This window comes from Lepidochelys kempii, chromosome 4 (assembly GCF_965140265.1).
Source record: "Lepidochelys kempii isolate rLepKem1 chromosome 4, rLepKem1.hap2, whole genome shotgun sequence".
Lineage (NCBI taxonomy): Eukaryota > Metazoa > Chordata > Testudines > Cheloniidae > Lepidochelys > Lepidochelys kempii.
Genome location: NC_133259.1, coordinates 125466040 through 125487048, shown reverse-complemented (window position 1 = coordinate 125487048; position 21009 = coordinate 125466040). Strand labels below are relative to the sequence as shown.

The 21009-nt window shown below is 42.9% G+C and overlaps 1 protein-coding gene across 10 annotated transcripts in view; it reads left to right on the top strand.

Moving 5' to 3' along the window:
* The window catches only part of MAEA (macrophage erythroblast attacher, E3 ubiquitin ligase), a 118045-nt gene that overhangs the window by 37333 nt on the left and 59703 nt on the right, over window positions 1-21009 (top strand). For 9 of the 10 annotated variants that reach the window (XM_073342794.1, XM_073342795.1, XM_073342788.1 and 6 more), the window contains exon 3: window positions 9871-10074. In XM_073342794.1, the coding sequence (XP_073198895.1) occupies window positions 9871-10074 (204 nt within the window). Of the gene's footprint in view, window positions 1-6374; window positions 6755-9870; window positions 10075-21009 lie in introns of those variants that run through there. The other variant, XM_073342796.1, reaches the window with a different exon arrangement.

Below are 21009 nucleotides of genomic sequence, written 5' to 3'. Positions count from 1 at the left end.
AAGTAGTTCAATAGTAAAATAGTCCAATAGTAAAAGGTTCTATAGCCATATAAATAAGAAGAAAACAAAAAAAGAAGTGGGACCGCTAAAGACTGAGGATGGAGTGGAGGTTAAGGATAATCTAGGCAGGGCCCAATATCTAAACATATACTTTGCCTCAGCCTTTAATAAGGCTAAAGAGGACCTTTAGGGATAATGGTAGCATGACAAATGGGAATGAGGATATGGAGGTAGAAGCAAAACTCAAACAGCTTAATGGGACTAAATCGGGGGGGGGGGGGCGCAGATAATCTTCATCCAAGAATATTAAAGGAATTGGCACCCGAAATTGCAAGCCCATTAGCAAGAATTTTTAATGAATCTGTAAACTCAGGAGTTGTACCGTATGATTAGAGAATTGCTAACATAGTTCCTATTTTTAAGAAAGGGAAAAAAAGTGATCCGGGTAACTACAGGCCTGTAGTTGACATCTGTAGTATGCAAGGTCTTGGAAAAAATTTTGAAGGAGAAAGTAGTTAAGGACATTGAAGTCATTGGTAAATGGGACAAAATACAACATGGTTTTACAAAAGGTAGATCATGCCAAACCAACCTGATCTCCATCTTTGAGAAAGTAACAGATTATTTAGACAAAGGAAATGCAGTGGAGCTAATTTACCTAGATTTCAATAAGGCGTTCGATACTGTGCCACGTGGGGAATTATTAGTTAAATTGGATAAGATGGGGATCAATATGAAAATTGAAAGGTGGATAAGGAATTAAAGGGGAGACTACAACAGGTACTACTGAAAGGTGAACTGTCAGGCTGGAGGGAGGTTACCAGTGGAGTTCCTCAAGGATCGGTTTTGAGACCATTCTTATTTAATCTTTTTATTACTGACCTCGGCACAAAAAGTGGGAGTGTGCTAATAAAGTTTGCGGATGATACAAAGCTGGGAGGTATTGCCAATTTAGAGAAGGACCGGGATATCATACAGGAGGATTTGGATGACCTTGTAAACTGGAGTAATAGTAATAGGATGAAATTTAATAGTGAGAAGTGTAAGGTTATGCATTTAGGGATTAATAACAAGAATTTTAGTTATAAGCTGGGGACGCATCAATTAGAAATAACGGAGGAGGAGAAGGACCTTGGAGTATTGGTTGATCATAGGATGACTATGAGCCGCCAATATGATATGGCTGTGAAAAAAGCTAATGCGGTCTTGGGATGCATCAGGAGAGGTATTTCCAGTAGGGATAAGGAGGTTTTAGTACCGTTATACAAGGCACTGGTGAGACCTCACCTGGAATACTGTGTGCAGTTCTGGTCTCCCATGTTTAAGAAGGATGAATTCAAACTGGAACAGTTACAGAGAAGGGCTGAAGAATGATCCGAGGGATGGAAAACTTGCCTTATGAAAGGAGACTCAAAGAGCTTGGCTTGTTTAGCCTAACTAAAAGAAGGTTGAGGGGAGATATGATTGCTCTCTCTAAATATATCAGAGGGATAAATACTGGAGAGGGAGAGGAATTATTTAAGCTCAGTACCAATGTGGACACAAGAACAAATGGATATAAACTGGCCACCAGGAAGTTTAGACTTGAAATTAGATGAAGGTTTCTAAATATCAGAGGAGTGAAGTTCTGGAATAGCCTTCCAAGGGAAACAGTGGGGGCAAAAGATCTATCTGGCTTTAAGATTAAACTCGATAAGTTTATGGAGGAGACGGTATGATGGAATAACATGATTTTGGTAATTAATTGATCTTTAAATATTCATGGTAAATAGGCCTAATGGCCTGTGATGGGATGTTAAATGGGGTGGGATCTGAGTTACTACGGAAAATTCTTTCCTGGGTATCTGGCTGGTGAACCTTGCCCATATGCGCAGGGTTTAGCTGATCCCCATATTTGGGGTCAGGAAGGAATTTTCCTCCAGGGCAGATTGGAAGAGGCCCTGGAGGTTTTTCGCCTTCCTCTGTAGCATGGGGCACGGGTCACTTGCTGGAGGATTCTCTGCTCCTTGAAGTCTTTAAACCACGATTTGAGGACTTCAAAAGCTCAGATGTAGGTGAGGTTTTTCAGGAGTGGGTGGGAGAGATTCTGTGGCCTGCGTTGTGCAGGAGGTCAGACTAGATGATCATAATGGTCCCTTCTGACCTTAATATCTATGAATCTATGGATCTGACAGAATGTTACATTGCCCAGCAAAAGAGTTCAGGGGCCAAGACTCAGCCCTGCCTGACGCCAGATACTGATTTAAAATGTGCTGACATCCGATTCCCCAGATGTACACGGGCAGTGGTTCCATTATGCAGCTCACTAATCAAGTCCACTAGAGTGGTTGAGGCACCTATGCCCTTTAAGGCCTTCCATAGCATGACTCAGTCAACTGAATCAAATGCAGCCTTAAGATCAATATACACTACATATTTCTTGAACTCATGATGTATCTGTGACAACAAGCAGGTGGCCAAAATGGCATCTAATGTGAACCCGTTCCTTGTAAAGCCTGTCTGTTGGAGGTGACTCTTCCAATGTAGCAGGGGCTCTAAATGTGCTAGCAGAATATGCACAAACAACTTCCCTGGCATGGACAACAAGATGATTGTTCTTTCTCTCTAACGTTCACTGCACAGTCTCTTGCCCATATAAAGTGAGATTACAATACTGTCCTTCCAGGCGGTTGGAAAGGTTCCAATTCTCTACATCAGGTGAAAGATGGCCACAAGTGATTCCGCTACAGGGCCAAAAGTTCATTTTAGCAGCTCCAGCAAGATACCATCAGCGCCAGCTGCGCATCCATTTTTCAGTTTGCAAGTGGTGCACTGGCAATTTGAAAATCAAGACTGGATATTTTTATAACTGACATGCTCTAGGAATTAGTATGGGGAAGCTCTATGGCCTGTATTATGCAGGAAGTCCTACTATTTCAGCGGTTCTCAAACTGTGGGTCAGGACCCCAAGGTGGGTTGTGACCCCATTTTAATGGGGTCACCAGGGCTGCTGTTAGACTTGCTTGGGACCAAAGCCCGAGCCCCAATGTCCAGGGCTGAAGAGCAAGGGTTTCACCACCTTCCTCCCTGCCGCCTCCCTTCTGTGTGGGGCAGTAGGGCTTGGGCGGGTTGGCTCAGGCTTTGGTCTCCCCTCTTGGGGTTATGTAGTCTTTTTTTGTGTGTGTGTGTCAGAAGTGGGGTCATGGTGTGATGAAGTTTGAGAATTATAATGGTCCTTTCTGGTCTTGGAATCTATGTATCTATCGATGAAGCTGTAGTAGAGACTGCAAAAAGAACACACTTTATCTTTGACTAAAGCACAAGGAAAAGAGATGTCCTTTTCAGTCTGTACATTTATTCTGATAACTTTAGAGCATATTCTTCCCCAAAAATCTAATTACAAAATAGACACAAGAATCTGGAATGTAATTTGAATAAGTAGCAAGATTAGACAAGAGCCCAGTATCTCATGCTACAAAGAATCACAGCATGACCACTATTCTCTTCTATATGATAGACAGTAGCCAGGCTGGAGTTTCACTGAAGAATAGGAACATGTATCTTGGGACACACCTTTCTGAGACATCACCTTTCTCTTCCTGTCATTCTGTCACCGCTGCAGCCAACAGAAATGCTGACCTTCTTGTGGAGGTGGATTAACTACACTGACGGGAGACGCTCCCCCATTGGCTTAGTAGTATCTTCACTGAAGCACCACAGCGATGCAGCTGCACCGGTGCAGCATTTTACATATAGAGCTGTCCTCAAACCTCTGCTTGATACTGAAGATCTTCTTTCCTGGCCTTGCTTATTTCAGTAGTGGGAACTGTCCGTACTTTGTACTGATAGTCAAATGAAAACCATCTCAAACTTCAGACCTTGACTCAAGGTCTGACAGGATTTAGTCTGTCACTTTGTCCTGAACAAAAACCTCCAACGAACTGTGGCATAACTTGGACACAAAGGGCCAGATTCTCAGCTGGTGTAAACTAGTGTAACTCCATCAGCTCTAATAGACCTATGTAAATTTACGGCAGCTGAGGATCTGGCCCAAAGACTGTAAGCATTGACAATCTTCAGTAACAATAGCACTGCTGGCTTCAACTCTTGTGTGTAGGTCCGAAACTTCTTTTTGAGGTGGTTTCAGAGTAACAGCCATGTTGGTCTGTATTTGCAATTAATATTAGTCTGTATGCTACAGGACAGGCCTAACAAAGAAAATAACAGAACGCCACTAGCCGTCACCTTCAGCCCCCAACTAAAACCCCTCCAATGCATTATCAAGGATCTACAACCTATCCTGAAGGACGACCCAACACACTCACAAATCTTGGGAGACAGGCCAGTCCATGCCTACAGACAGCCCCCCCAACCTGAAGCAAATACTCACCAACAACCACATACCACACAACAGAACCACTAACCCAGGAACCTATCCTTGCAACAAAGCGCGTTGCCAACTGTGCCCACATATCTATTCAGGGGACACCATCACAGGGCCTAATCACATCAGCCACACAATCAGAGGCTCATTCACCTGCACATCTATCAATGTGCTATATGCCATCATGTGCCAGCAATGCCCCTCTGCCATGTACATTGGTCAAACTGGACAGTCTCTACGTAAAAGAATAAATGGACACAAATCAGATGTCAAGGATTATAACATTCATAAACCAGTCGGAGAACACTTCAATCTCTCTGGTCACTCGATTTCTGATCTCAAAGTGACTATCCTTCAACAAAAAAACTTCGAAAACAGACTCCAACGAGAAACTGCTGAATTGGAATTCATTTGCAAATTGGATACAATTAACTTAGGTTACTTTTTATAATGAATCCACCATTCCCAGTCTCTATTCAAACCTATTTCCCCTGTTTATTCCCCCCCCCCACACACACACACAGTTCCTCAGACGTTCTTGTTAAACCCTGGATTTGTTCTGGAAGTGGCCCACCTTGATTATCATACACATTGTAAGGAGAGTGATCACTTTAGATAAGCTATTACCAGCAGGAGAGTGGGATGGGGGGAGAGAGAACCTTTTGTAGTGATAAACACCCATTTTTTCATGGTCTGTGTGTATAAAAACACCTTCTATATTTTCCACAGTATGCATCCGATGAAGTGAGCTGTAGCTCACGAAAGCTTATGCTCAAATAAATTGGTTAGTCTCTAAGGTGCCTCAAAGGTACTCCTTTTCTTTTTTTGAGGTGGGTTAAAGGCTGCTATAAATTGGTGGGCAGGACAGTCTGACTAATACCAAAGGGCTCTAGACATTGCACATCCTCAGGGCAGGTTTAATAAGAGAATACGTGAAAGGTTCAAAATAATACAGAACACTTAACAGGGCTGTATTATTTGTACTTTCCACATCTAGGAAGGAGGATAAGACAGCACTTTCTGACTACTGTCAAGAGCTTCTTCCTGGGTCCTTTCATGGTGGTCTTACTGCTTAGATACTGCAGCTGCTATTTGTGTCAGGCGCTCCTTGCAACCTGCAGTCACATGATCCACGTCATGTGCTCCCTGAACTCACTCCCCACAGTCTTAAGGGCTGAGCCTTGGAACAGGGTCTAGGGATGTGTGCATACAGGTAAACTCTTCTTTCTTCTTTGAAGAAAGGTTCTCAGATCCTAAAATGGATCTTCAGCTGGTTCGCAGCTTTCACTTCACCTCCTGTGGCTCTGTTCATCTTTTGCAAAATGGCAGTAATGATAGTTAATTTCTTCATAATATGCTTTGATGTCTGTGGATGAGAACTTGGTATTTATTTTGCAGGCAGAACTCAGATATCAATCATTAGCTCAAGGATACATAATGCTTGCTTAAGAGCCTGCCAGTTTGGTTCTGCCTCTTTAGATACCTTAGAGCTGCAGATCCTTGGATATAAAACTCTTAAAAACTGAAACCATGAAAGTTAACTTTCTGGTGCAATTGGATGTTGAGCTTGATCTATGTCCAACTTTTGAGCATGTTTTTGGGCTAATCCACTTAATTCCTGGCTACCTGCACTACAGCCAGACATGTCCTCTTGCATCCCTTGCTTGATCCCAGTGTGACAGACGAAGCATATAGGGAAAACCTGCACTGCTTCCTGGATCATGTGTTCTGTTATATTTTTGTGGTGGGGGAAGCCCTCTCTCACACTTCAGACCAGCTTGGAGAAGGGCTAGCTAGACTTCCTTTGCTCTGGTTAGCAGAAACCCATGTAGAGCTAGGGAGCACTAGCAGAGAACTGACAAATGGTACCTTCCAGCTTTTCTCCCTACAGTTACTCATGGTGAAGGTCAAGGCAAGCAGTAGCCTGAGGGACATTCATCCAAGGTAAACAGCCAAGGCTGTCACTTGCTGCTACTTGCATTTCCAACAGTGGCCCCTTTTGGTCTTTAAATGCAAGGCCATGGACGAAGAACATGTTCAGGCAAGGACCCAGTAAACTATTGAGATGTTGGTAAGGGACTCTCTAGGCTGATTTCCTTAGCTCTCAACAGTCCACATTTTCAATGTCTCTATGGGGACGTCTCTGGTATTCATGTCACTGGTTCTGTTGGGAAAGCCAGAGTCATGCATTTCTCTCATGCCTACCCTTTTAACCAGCTGACCACACTTCCCATCAGTGACTCCCTGAATTTACCTCATCCACAAAATTGCAGCAGAGAGGCCCAGGAAAGTATGCGTCCCCTCTCCTAACAGTCCTGACAAGGGGATCAAAATGGCAGCAGCTCTGGTTCCAAGGTAAATTCAACCAAGGAGATGCATACATCTTTTCAGGTGAGTTGTATAGAGTTCAGCCTTCATGTTTGCCTCAAAATAATCTTGTTTTTTCAGACCCATTTCCTCTTCAGAAATTTAATGTCAAGCCAAAATTCTTTTTTTATGACAAACATCCTCTTTTGCTAAATAGGAAGGGCTCACAACTTACTTACCAAGAGTCTGTTTGGGTTTTTTGTTCTTTAAATTGTCTTGGACCCTACACTGAAAAATTCTGTAGTAAAAATGAAACACCCTCGTGAGTTGGAGTTACCTCAGTTACAGTGAACCATTTTTCTTTTAAGGAGTGATGAGGATTTGTAAAGTTTGGATTAATATAACAGGTTGAACTAGAGCCAGGCTTAGTGTGGACAAGAACTAGGGAAGTTTTCTTAGTGGCTCTGTTAATGCACTGCAATTGGGGCCCATGACCAGGCATTCCAAAACTGACCTTCCCATGAATACTCTGAATTCTCGTGGATTTCTACTTGAGAGCATGAAACTCCTCTCTTTAACTGGGTGAGAGGAGACTAGACAGTTTAAACCAGTGCATCTTCTACCCGCTGCTTTCCCATTCTTAGTAATGAGATATTTCATTATAACATATAATAGCAAATAAAACTGCTGTTGACTGCTGTCAGTAGGTTATGCACATTGACTTATTTTGTGGGATCTGAATTGGCTACTGGTGTAATGTGCAGCAGTCATAAGTACCTAGCCTCAAGTTGCAAATGTGGTTGTAATTAATTGCTGAGTGAAACATGCAGCATGATTAATCAGCCATCTAATTGCGATAGGATAGGGGGAGAGAAGAGTGTGATTATGTGGTAAAAATAGTATTGTTGTGGAAAGAGGTTTTCATTGTGCTGACTCTCTGAGCTAGGCATTCTGTAAGAGTGGCTGGGAAAAACTCGTCATTCTGGCTTGCTTAAGGTAAAACTAGTAGGTAAAAGATTCTAGCAGTAGACCCATGTTGCCAGGAGCACTGGAGGTAGGACACAGTCTGCAGAAGTCCTTAACGAGTGTTGCAGAATAAAGATAATTCCTACTGATTTAACAAGGATACTGAGACTTGACCGCAAACTGATTTGAGATCCTTGATTGAAAGATGTTGTGAGGGCCAAATCCTCTCTCTGAGTCCATTAGTGCAAGTCCCAGTACATAGCTCTACTGCTGTAAGAGGACAAAAGAAAGCAAAAGTGGAGAGGCCGTACAGGTTGCTCTGCAATAGTCCCCTGAAGAGCAGCATAGCGGCATGGGGAGGGTGAAATGAGGGCAGACCATAGGTGCCAGACCAGTGGGTTTCAACTGTTGAGATCCATTGGCAACAAACTTGTATGGAACTTACGGTGGGGTATGAATAGTGAGGCATGGTGGCAGCTGCTACTAAAGTGGTCACATTTACATTTCTTCCATTTTGTAGCCCATGGGGCTATATTATACAATTGCTATATTATACAATCTGTTTTCTTTATTGGTTTGATTATATTATTTTCTTGGTTTATGTTTTGTATTGAATAATTCCAGTACACATTACTTCATTATACTTGGCTGTAATGCAAGGAACCTACAGGCCTGTATCCTGTATAATTAGCTAGAGCAAAGCAGCGTAAGTGTTAGTTTGTAACCTTTGGCATAGATAAATGAGCTAACGCAGGGGTTCTCAAACTTCATTGCACTGCACCCCCCTTCTGACAACAAAAATTACTGCACAACACCAGGAGCAGGGATCAAAGCCTGAGCCTGCCCAACTGCCACTGCCCTGGGTGGGGAAGCCAAAGCCCGAGTCCCACTGCCCAATTGATCAAAGCTGAAGTCCAAAGGCTTCAGCCCCTGTCAGGGGGCCTGTAACCTGAACCCCGCTGCCCAGGGCTGACTCCCTCGGGCTTGGGCCTCAGCCCCGAGCCCCTGCAAGTGTAAGTCAGCCCTGGCGACCCCATTAAAATGGGGTCGGGACCCACTTTGGGGTCCCGACTCATAGTTTGAGAACCGCTGGCCTACGGGTTATCCCTTTTGACTTTGGGAAACTGAATGGAGAACTGAATGTGTTTAGCAAAATTCTGGAACACACCAGTAACTACAAGGTAGACTGCAGAACATGGAAGTAATGATGTAGGCCAAAGGTAATGGTTTTGAGGATGAGATCATCAATATTAATATGTATGAATATGATATTAACATGTCAGGATATGCTAGCCTATAGAGTAAGTGTACTCGAAGATTTAAGTGGGTGAGGAAATAAGATTTGGGCATGGAGGGTTGAGCATTAATATAAATATTCAGGACAGTGCTAGGACTCTATAAAAGGGCAAACTGCCATGCAGAGGGGTTGCTCCTTCTTTCAGTTACCTTCTGTTAAGCTATCTGTTCAGCTTCTGCAATATAGCTTAGCTACTCAACACTCGATCTTGACCTCTACCAGCTTGGGATTGAGGAGCCTGGACCATCAAACTCATTAGGCATGCTACAGATGAGGCTCATCCTCTGTCTCCCACTATCAGGTCTCCAAGGAAGGATATGAGTGTGCTAGTTTAAGTAGCCTTTTAGAAAAGGGATTTTACCACCAGGGACTATAGAACTGTGTTACTACTTTGTGGCTTATAGCTTTGATTACTCTCCCATTTATTTTAATAAAGATATTGAAAATTTGGTTTTGTTATCAGTGTGTGTGTCCTTGCCATGCATCCCGAGGGTCCGTAAAAGACATTGAACTCCCTATGTTCTCTGATTCTGTAGCCTGAATTTAGGACAAGAACCAAAGTATCTTCTGGTCGGATCATTGGCAAGCCATAATAAATTAGCCCTATAAATTCAGGTCAACAATTGAGAAAGATTTATACTACAGTAACACCCAGAAATTTCAATGAGGCCGAGCTCGATTTTGAAATTTCCTGTACATAATTTTACCAGTTCAGTTGTATTTTTCTACTTATCTTAGTGAAATAACCTTTTGTAACTCATAGGCTACTATATGGATTTTGTTTTGTTTTGTTCTGGGCAATGTGTAATCTTGTTTGTTGGATTGGTACACATTCTACATATTGTACAATAAAGGTTATATATTGCTTTAAAAGTCATTATTCCCTGCAGCTGAAATTGCTTTATTTATTAATTGGATAATTCTTTCTTAAATTTAGGCAGTTGAATCAATCCAGGCTGAAGATGAGAGCGCAAAACTTTGTAAACGCAGGATTGAGCACCTTAAAGAACATAGCAGTGACCAGCCAGCTGCTGCCAACATGTGGAAGAAAAAACGTATGGATCGCATGATGGTGGAACATCTCTTGCGCTGTGGCTACTACAATACAGCTGTAAAACTAGCCAGGCAGAGTGGTATTGAGGTTGGTACCAACTTCTGTTCTATATAGATTCTTATACTGTGCTAATCATTATGGTATCTGAGTGTCAGTTTGTATTAAAGAGAGATTCGTGGAAACACAGCTGTTGATCAGTAATATGCTAGCTATTTTGTGTACTAGAGTATGCCTGAATTCTTAATATTTCATTTAAATTAGTCTCTAAACCAATTCTCTAGAGTCTGTTCTCTCAGTATAGGTTTGTGTGTTAAATAGAAATTAGAATTGGAATCATAGTGTTGCAGTTATAAAGTTAAATGAATTCCTAGACCAACACTCCCTCCCCCCAGCCCACCCCCCGGTTCCTCAAATGTACTGTTACATTTTTATTAAAGAATGTCAGACTGTTGATTAAGCAGTTAGTGGAGCTTCCCATCTGTCCAGCCATACTTTCACAATTCTGGAGGTAATCAGGCCGATCACAGTAACATATAGGCTATCTAGAGTTCTGTTGTATTATTATACTACTATTAAACATCTTTAGGGGCACTTTGAATTATAAAATACTTTGGAATAATTCATTTAATAGTTGTCAAGGTTTTGTAGCCAGAGTGTCTTCCTTCCCCTTCCATTTATGGTTTTGCTCCAAAGCAGCAATTTTGTGCATTTTATTGACATCCTCTGGTCATCTTTCACTTTATTTTATGTGTTGCCTTCCTCCTACTTACAAGTTTCCGTAAAGTTGCTGAATCATGTTGCTGAACAACACTTCAGGGCTTATACGCTTCATGTTCCTTTGCATGGATTATGTATGCAAGATGCTGAGCCATACTGGATCCTGAAAGGCTTTTGTGCTCCACCAGCAACTGCAACTCAGAGGAAAATGAAATTAATGTTTTAGGAAGAAGCTGGTTCCTATGAGAATTTGGAGTCTTTCTCCTTGGAAACTGGCTTATTTTTGTCTTGCTGAGCTGTGGGGGTAAGTGTCATTGGGACTCAGAAGTGCCCCGGCTCAGTACTGTAAACTGTCTTAGCACTTCTGACACTAGAAAGACCGTGACTGTTACTGTTAAAAATATATTTTTGAGGAGGAAGAAGGTGGTGGTGGTAGTTTTATCAGCATGTATGGTTTTCTGGTTTTGTTTTAATTTTTGAGGGGAGGGAATATTTTTAAATTGGACACAGTTCAGAAAGGGGGAACTTTAGTTGCTAGCCATACCAAAAGCTACAGCATAAATGTAATTGTTTGTTTGCTTCTAACTCCAACCTATTTCTTAGTTCCATGGCTGTTTCAACCAATCTGATCTTGTTTGGCCAGCAATGTCTTCAATAAATATGAAAATGAAACGGGGGAGGAAGGGAAATAAGGAAGTGAAAAATGAGTAGAATAATCTTATCTAAGAGGAGAACATCAAATCATGTTCATAGGCATCTCTTCGCTCATGAGGTCATTGTCCTTGGTAAAGAAGGGCCATGTAACAAGACGAATCCTAAAAAATTAAAGTACTATTGTTCTTGTATCATGTAGCTGGAACTGCATGATCTGAAATCCTGTTGGTCCTCTGCTGACAGAAAGGAGGTTTTCCTCCACTGGAACAGGAGCTGTAAATCTTCTGCTGAATCATCATGCCTCTGTATGTATCAGCTATTGCTACACAGCAATAAAGAGGTTAAGGAGATTATCTCCCCTATGTAGCAGCTCCTGTTGAGCATTAATTAAACTGAAAAGGCATAACATTGGTTTTGAAGTGAGCATGGCTAGAGTGGGACTGTTGTCTAATGCATTGCAGGAGTGAGCAGAATACTTTTTTGTGATGCCTCATGACTTTCCACTTCCATCTGCTGCATAGATAACTATTAGCAAACGTGAAAACTATTTTTGGATTAAAATGTTTGAGTTCATCAGCACCTGACTGCTGCCTTCAGTTCTAAACACTTTTAATTGCCTAACGTCTGAATCATTTAACTATTGAAGAAAAACTTAGTAGTTGGAGTAGAGGGAACAAAGAAAGTCTATGACCTTAAGACTCTCCCAATGCCAACTGGCAAAGGGTTACTGCCTTCAACAGCAACTCCTGTCAGACCTAACATGCACCTAACATATTGCTGTTGTAGTATTTGTCTGTAAAGAAGGTCATGTGAGGTGTCAAATGATAGCATATATTTCACTGGTTATTGTAAATGTTCTTTGATATGTGTATGGGTGATAATTAAGTTGTATGCATATACTAAAAATATGTTTTAAATCCTATAACAAGGCAGGGTTGATAAACAAGTTTTGTCCTAGACAAAGGAATGTTGATTTACCTGTCTGTCTAGGTCTCTGATGTAAATTGAGCTTTGAAAAATCTAAAACACAATGGGAGCTGCATTTTCATGTAAGTCAACAGGAAAAGCCTGGTTGACAGTGATGTGAAATCAGCCTGGGAAGACACTGGAGACTAAAACCACAGGGTGAGTTGTCTTGTGTCTAGGATCAAAACAATGAGTTTGGAGAAAATATAAGTAAAAGCAAAAGGACTTTTTTTGTTATCTGCTTCACGGAAGAACACCCTTGGCAGATGGGGATGACTCATGGAGAAATCTGGATCATGCTTTGACTGAAAATCTGCAGGCTTTGCAGAAAGTCTTTTGAGGATGAGAAACCATTTTAGGCAAAGGAGTGTAGACTGCTAAAGTTCTTCCTCAAGTAGATGCAGCCATGCATTCCATTTATGGGTGTGCGCACCCAGCAGATCAGAGCCAGAGAAATTTGCCTAGCAGTACCCGTAGAAAGGCAGCTCTTGTGTATCATGGCTATAGCCCCTCCCCTACCTATAGTCTCCCTCCCCCCTCCCTCCCCTTCTGCTGTTCTTCCCTGACTACATAAGAGTGCACCCTGACCCTCCCACCACCCATAACTGGAGTGGGAGCTCTGTGTGTTCTCAACCTCTCAACTAGTTTAGTTTTTCTCTTGTATATAGTTGTTAGTAACCTTGGTGTTAGAGTAGTGTCAGTTGTAGTAATGTGTTTCCCTTGGTGGTGCCCTCACCAAGGTTTAAACATTGTCCGTGTGGGGGAGTGATCCCCAACAGCAATCCCCACTTACAGTGCTTGCTCTGTCTTGGTGAGGCCCACATCAAGGAGCATTGTGCAAACTGCAGATCATTTAAGAAACAGACTCAAGTAGCTTAGAACCTTCACCGGAAGCAGCATCTCAGAGAGAGAGAAAGTAGATGGGCTCGGGGTTCGATCATTCCACACTTCCTGTCCCAGTGTCCTCCAAGTGCCCATTTTGACTCCTTGGTCCAGAGCACTGTTCTATCATTGCTCCTCCCTCCTCATAGTCTCTTCTTCCCTCCCCCCTGGGACAGGTTGGCCCGCTTTCACAGTGCTTGGGGTCAATCACCACCAATGGCTGGTCCTAAGCGCCATCAAGTCCAGTTATGTTCCTCTCCACACCAACTCCCCATATTCCCTCCCTGCCCCTCTAATGAGATATTGCTACTCAAGCTGGTCCATTTTCTGCTTTGAGAGCAGTGGTGGAGATTCCGCAGGAACACCAGGGTCACAGCTTCTACTCCGATACTTCTTGGTACCCAAATCCAAGGGAGGGGTAAGAGCCATCCTTAACCTTAGCGGACTCTACAAATATATCAGGAACGTGAGGTTCTGAATGGTCACTCTGTCTCAGAAGACTGGTTTGCTGCTTTGGGCCTTCAGGATGCTTACTTTCTGTGGCTTGGCAAAATCGCCACATGAAAGTTCCTTTGGTTCAACATGGCAGAATGCCACTTTCAATACACAATGCTTCCCTTTGGCCTCTCCTCTGCCCTCTAGGTTTTTATCAAGTACACCAGAACAATGACCATGCATCTCAGAAAGGAGGGAATTCATATTTTCCTGTATCTGGATAACTGGTTACTGAAGGACAGATCCAGAAAGGAAGTTCTTGCTCATGTCAGGGCAACGCTGTGCTTGCTTGACCATCTGGGTCTCATCCTAAACATCGCAAAGTCAACCTTGGCTCCCACTCAAAAAATCGAGTTCATTGGGGCTTTGTTAGATTCCACAATATTGAGAACATTTCTGCCGATGACTGTTTTAGACAATTCGCCGCTTTTGCCTCTCTCTGCAGTCTCAGCATTCCACGACTGTTCAGGCATCTGAAGCTCTTGCGCCACATGTCCACTTGCATGCAGGTAATCCAATTTTCAAGGTTGCGCCTTTGCCCACTTCAGATGTGGCTCAGGATGGTCTACTGTCCTGCTTGTCATTCTCTAGATTTGTTCATCTCCCTCCACTGGTCCTGAACAACTCACAGTGGTGGATGCATCCCAGAGAACATTTGCCAGTGCGTTCCCTTTTGTCCGGCCCTCGCCAACCAAGGCATTTGTTACTGATGCCTCACAGATGGGTTGGGGGTCATGCCTGGGGTTGCTGAAAGTACTGGGACTGTGCTCAGAGCGGGAGTCTTCACACCATATCGACTTGCTGGAGCTTTAGGCCATCTACAATGCACGTCATGCTTTTCAACACCATATCAGTGACTCAGTGGTTCACGTACTTACCAACAATACCACTGCGATGCATTATGTGAACAAACAAGGGGAAGCCCACACCATGTTGCTCTGTTTAGAGGAGATCAGGGTGTGGTAGTTCTGCATTGAGGAGAACATTGCTCCAGTAGCCATTCACTTGCCTGGGGTTCAGAATCATCTTGCAGACCATTTCAGCAGTTATTTTCCCCAAGTCACAAATGGTCCCTGAAGACAAGTGTCCTCTGGGTCATCTTCACTTCTTGGGGCAATCCCATTACAACAGCCAACAAGAAGTGTTGTCTGTCCTGTTCTCAGTGGGGCCTCAGTGCTGGCTTCTTGTTTGATGCTTTCTACCTCAGCTGGCAGTCCGCTTTCCTGTATGCCTTTCCTCCGGTCCCAGTCATTCCTCGGGTCATTCTGAAGATCAAGGTAGATCAAGCCAAGTTCATTCTCATGGCTGAGACAGTGTTGGTTCTTTGACCTTCTTGCACTGTCTATTTAGGTTCCCATCCTGTTTCCTCTCCATTCCAACCTACTCACTCAGAATCACGGCCGCATCTTGCATCCCAGGCTCAGCTCCCTGCATTTTACGACGTGGCTGCTGCATGGTTGAATGAGGAGGAAGAGCAGTGTTCAACAGCTGTCCAACAAGTCCTGCTCAACATTAGAAAATCCTGTACCAGAATAGCCTATTCAGTGAAATGGAAGTGGTTTTCTGTGTTGTCATTAGCCTTCAGAATCCAACCAATCCTGGATAGAAGCCAGCACATTTTGGAGTACCTGCTACACCTTCAGTTGTTAAGGCTTGCACTTAGTTAATTGAAAGTGCAGCACTATTGGCATTTCATTCCCCCTCTTCAAAGAAGATCATTCTATCCTATGGTAACAAGATTCTTTGTTCGAGAGTCTAGCATCTTGTCCCTTTCTGCTCTTGTCAGAAAACTGCTTTCCTGGTAGTGATAACATCTGCAAGGAAAGTGTTAGAGTGCAGGTTCTGATGGGAGAGCATCCTTATACACAGTTCTCCAAAGACAACGTAACGCTATGATCCACCCAAAATTTGTGTCTGAAGTGGTTTCTGTTTCATTTGAACCAGGTGGTATATTTACTTATGCTTTTTCCTGAGCCGCATCCTCCTCTGGAGGATCAGCCTCTCCATACCTTAGAAGTCAGAGGATGTCTAGCCTTTTATTTGGACAGGACTAAACCGTTTCGTGCATTGTCGTCTTTGGTTGTGCAGGTACATGCAGCCTACATGAAGGCTCAGGCGGGCTCTTCACAGACCATCTCCAAATAGGTAACATCCTGCATCAAGGCTGCATACAAAATAGCCTTGGCTATGCCCCCTCAGTGTGTGCATGCTCATTCTATATGAGCGCAAGCAATGTCCATAGCATTTCTCATTCCAATTTCCATATTGGACATTTGTAGAGCTGCTTATGTGGACATCAGTACATATGCTCACAAACCATTACACCTTAACAGCATCTTCCAGAGCAGATGCAAGCTTTGGTAGAGTGGTCCTGCAGTCCTAGTTTAGGTGGATTCCAAGCCCTGTCTTCTTGGTGGGAGGAGGTACTGCTTGTGAGTCATTTAAGTGGAATGCATGACTGAAGAAGAAATGGTTACTTTCTGTCATGGTAGTTCTCTGAGATGTGATGCAGACCTGTATTCCATGACCCACCCTCTGTCCTCTCTGCATTGGAGTCCGATTTCCAGGCATTCAGTGCAAAGGCACTTGGGGAGGGTTGGGGCAGCGCCGCCTCCCGTAGCCAGGGGAAGGGCTACGGTCACAAGGCATGAGCACTGCCCCTCTAAGGGTACTGCTAGGCAAATTTCTCTGGCTCCAGTGAGCTGGGTGCACACACACCGAGTGAATACATATCTCTGTCACATCTCAAATAACTAAATTTACAGTAGGTAACTGTTTCTTATGTTTAGTCTTAGAAGCATGTTATACTTTTGTTTTATTTGTAACCAATTCTTTCTACTGTCCTTTCTCAGTAGCACTTAAATCCTCTGTTCTTTATTAATACATTTATTCTTGGTTTAATTATAAATTCATCTCAGTGCTGTAATATTAAATATGAATCCTCAGCTCCACCAAACAGGTTGTTGTGTACATTGTCCCTTTTGGAGATAGTGAAGTTGTTAATGTCTGTGAGTGTCCTATGATGGGCTGGATATTATAGGGTAATGTTCTTCAAGGAGGCTCAAGGATTGCGTGCACTTAGTTTACCTGTAATCCCCAGTAAAGGCCGGCAGAGCTTCTGAGGAGATTGTTTGGGTGGCTAACAGATGCCGTGACAGGGAGCTGACGTTCAGTTTAGCACCAGCAAGTCTCTCTCTAGAAGTCCGATGAGTAACCAGGAGATTCGGTCCTGAATACCTTCAAGAAGCATCGCACAGACCTTTTTATTGGTTTTTGTCTGGCCAGACTTTATATGTTAAAAGTTAAGACTGAATTGCATGGAATCTAAATTTTGACAAAATGGGGCCAAGTTTCCAATGTAGACAACCTCTCATTAGAGGAAAGTGAAAACACTAATGCAAAGAGTGTCACATCTGACTCTTTTGAAGTAGATCTACTACTGTTTATAATTTTAAGAGTTTTGAACAAACGGACTTCTTTAAGTGAATTAGAATTTAATTATAATCAAAGCAAACTGTTGCTCAGCAGAAACACTCTGAAACCATTTATTGAGATCTTTCATGTTGTGGTGCAGACTTAGGGAATGTTAATATTCAGTTGTTGCTCAGAATTTCCTGATTTACCAAGCAGATATGGGGATCTCTAGATAGTTTTTATTTTCTCTAGCAGAATAGAGGCTACTGGCTTACAGAACGAGGTGATGCATGATTCCATAGAAGTGATCCTCCTGGGATTCTAGCTGAAGATTTTGGGGGGAGGGGGAAATAGTACAAAGGCAAGAGAAGACTGAGCTAGTTTGAACCAAATAGGTTAACTACTTTCAGTAAAATTTCCCTGAACTGTAAATTTAAATAAGTAGTATTCACCTGCCAAAGAGCAGGCAGATGGACTTCCTTGACCCTGCAGAGATAGATAGATACATTTCTCTCTCTCCCCCTCTAACTCCCGCAATCATACCAAAAATCAGTGGAGTAAATTTTAATGGATAGATTATTAAACCCTTCACAAATGAAATGTATTCGAATAACTCCAGTGATCACTAGACTATAGTAGTGAACTTGTGAAGAATAAGATTTCAAAGCTAGATTCAACAGTAGCAGGGTTTTCAATAAAGCCTTATTTAATGGCAGACCCTACCATGTATTCTTTTCTCTAAAAGTTTCCCTTTACACTTTTAAAATAAGCTGAAAGGCTAGATAAACTCGTACATTAACTTTCCAAGCTTCCTACACATGGACTACTTTTGATAGCTTGCTCTTACCCTTCTTAAAATCTTGGGGAAATCCTGATGACATACCTAAAGCATTGGATGTGGGGGGTGGGAATCAACACTTTATTTGGAATTTTGTAGATACAGTTGATACAGGACTTAGTAACCCCCTTTCCCCACACACCCCCCCACAGCCCCAGCCCTTTCCTAGAAACAATACTTAAGCATGTCTTTAATTGTAAGGCATGAGTATAATGTATTTGACTTGTGCTGCCTGCTGCTTTGGCCTACTTTCCCTAACAAACCTTTGGAAGCTAAACGTGTTTCCACCTCATGGTGTTTTCCTTTCTGCTAGAGAGCCCACTAATGTGGACATATCCCCCATTGTCTAGTTACAGTAACAAGTAGAAAATAGTTGCTAGATTTTGTGAATTCCTTCTTTCCAGTAACCCCCTCTTTTTGTCCTATGACTGCAGACTCTACCTTGAATGGTCCCTTTCAGTATGTACTAACTACTAGTGCTAAATACTCTGTTCTACCTTCCATTTAGCTGTGATGCTGGAAGTACCTTTCCCAGACCTGAAGAAGAGCTCTGTGGCTCGAAAGCTTGTCTCTCTCACCAATAGAAGTTGGTCCAATAAAAGATATTACCTCACCTACCTTGTCTCTCTTCTCTCCAAAGCAGCCCTATTCTATCTCCTAGGCTACGTTAAGTGTCTTAGCCACTACCACATTGCTGTAATCTTCAAGAGGCAGCTGCTGTGGGATAGGCATGGTTAATTCTGTAGTAGGCTACAACTAGCTTGCCTCCCACCAGGATTATTCACAGGCTTTTTTCCTCCTAGGCTTGTCCACATGTCCACAGCCTCAATACAAGAGGCACACTCACTGAGCAGGCAGTTTGACCACTGTAGGAGTCCCCTGGGCTATAGCAAAGACCTGAAGAAGGGTTTACAAAACTTTGGCAAATAAGAACTGTATTTTTCTCCAACTCCAACCTCTCCTTAATCTGCTTTCTTAACTCTACCTCTGTGATGAATCCAGATGGGAGAGGACACATTCAGGTCTTTTTTTTTCCCCCAGACTCTAGTGTCTGGGGGAGTCTTGCAAAGGTAGCTTTCTCCTGTAAGCTACCTGTCAGAAAGGTGAGAGTCCCATATCCCTTTTGTCTATTCCCTATCTCTCTTAACTTCTCTGGATGCCTGACTCTGTATTAGGACGCAGTTTGTGAATTCCATGTTTATGCATCTTTTAGAAGGAGTTAGACCAGTCTTGAGCAAACAATTCCTGCTCTCTACTTTAAAAAGTCCGGTCAGCGGGGCTAAGGCAGACTCCCTGCCTACTCTGGCTCTGCGTGGTTCTTGGAAGCGGCCGGCATTTTCCTCTGGCTCCTATGCGGTGGCATGGCCACAGGAGCTGCGGGGGCGGTGCCTGCAGCCGGGGGCAGCGCATAGAGCTGCCTGGCCACGGCTCCACCTAGGAACCAGAAGGAAATGCCAGATGCTTCCAAGAGCCACCTGAGGTAAGCACTGCCAGGATCCCACATCCTGCACCCCAGCCCCCTGAGCCTTCTTCTACACCTAAACTCCCTCCCAGAGCATGCACACCCTCCTGCACCCCAGCCCTGAGCACCCTCCTGCACACAAACTCACTCCCAGAGCCTGCACCCCCTCCCACACTCTGAACCCCTTGGCCCCAGCCCGGAGCCACCTCCTGCACCCCAAACCCCTCATCCCTAGCCCCACACCATAGTCAGCACCCCAAGCTGGAGCCTGCATCCCCCCCGCATGCCCCAACCCTCTGCTCCTGGAACCCCCTCCCACACCCTGAATCCCTCATTTTTTGGCCCCAGCCCAGAGCCCTCACCCCCTCCGACACTCCAACCTCTTGCTCCAGCTCGGTGAAAATGAGCGAGGGTGGGGGAGAGTGAGTGATGGAGGGAGAGGGGAAAGAGTGAGCAGGGGTGGGGCCTCAGAAAGGGCAGGGCCTCGGGGAAGAGACAGGACAAGGGTGTTCAGTTTTCTGCAGTCAGAAAGTTGGCAACCCTAACTGTTGTGTGGAGAAGGGTGCTGGATGTAAAGAACCTAGAAAACCTTAAAGGCTTCAGAGCTATGCAGAAGCTCAAATTAAGGGGAAAAAATAAAAATAATAAAATTCTTATGGCATGCAAAATCTTTAAATACAGGTTATCTTGAAAATGGGAAATAAAATAACACTGAACATTTAATGTGTAGTAACTAGATTCCGTTCCCTTTTTAAAAAAAATAAAAACCATTATTTTTAGTTGACTTTCCCAAGTGATACCAAAATATAATCGAGGACTAAAAATGTCTGTGTCTCCAAATAATGCTTATGGAAAAATCTGGGCTGCTCACATTTGTTCATTTTATATAGATAGTTGGTGTTTTTTTTATTTTTTTTCTGACTCCTTAATGAGCTGATAAATCGGGTGGAGGAATAAAAGCTAGATTGTTAAAAACTTTTTTTATATAATGGCATATAAATGAAGCTCATCAGTATTAGTTTGTTGGACTGAGTAATAAATAATCTTATTGTGATTCTGTTATGACCTTGAACTGCAAAGCCAACATCAGAAATGCATAGTTTTATTTGCAAATTCATATACAGATTCAACTTGCTGGCAGAGGTGATCTGTTAATTTAGGCATTGTATTTCCATGTTCTGCAACATTACATATTATAATTACATTTTTGTCATTCATCAACAGTAAAATCCAATTTTAGTGAAAGTCTTCTAGTAAGTAATCTGTAGAACAATCAGTAGCAGTCATTTTCAGAGAAATTTGATCCTTCATCTTTTGTTTTAAATAAAATATTTGTATAACATGTCACGAATTTTTAAATGGTCCCTTATTTTTGGATTTACGAGACTAGTGGGTACAAATGTGCAATATGTAACGTATGGTCCCTATTCAACAATGAGATTTCTGTGGGTGTTGACCATATTTCTGTTGGTGTTTCATCTTTCATTATGTGTTAAGATTCTAGAGGCACTCAAATTTTTCATCCTATTCTGCTGATCATACTTTTCATTCTGGTTTCATCTCCTGTGAAGTGCGAATAAATGTTTTTCCACTA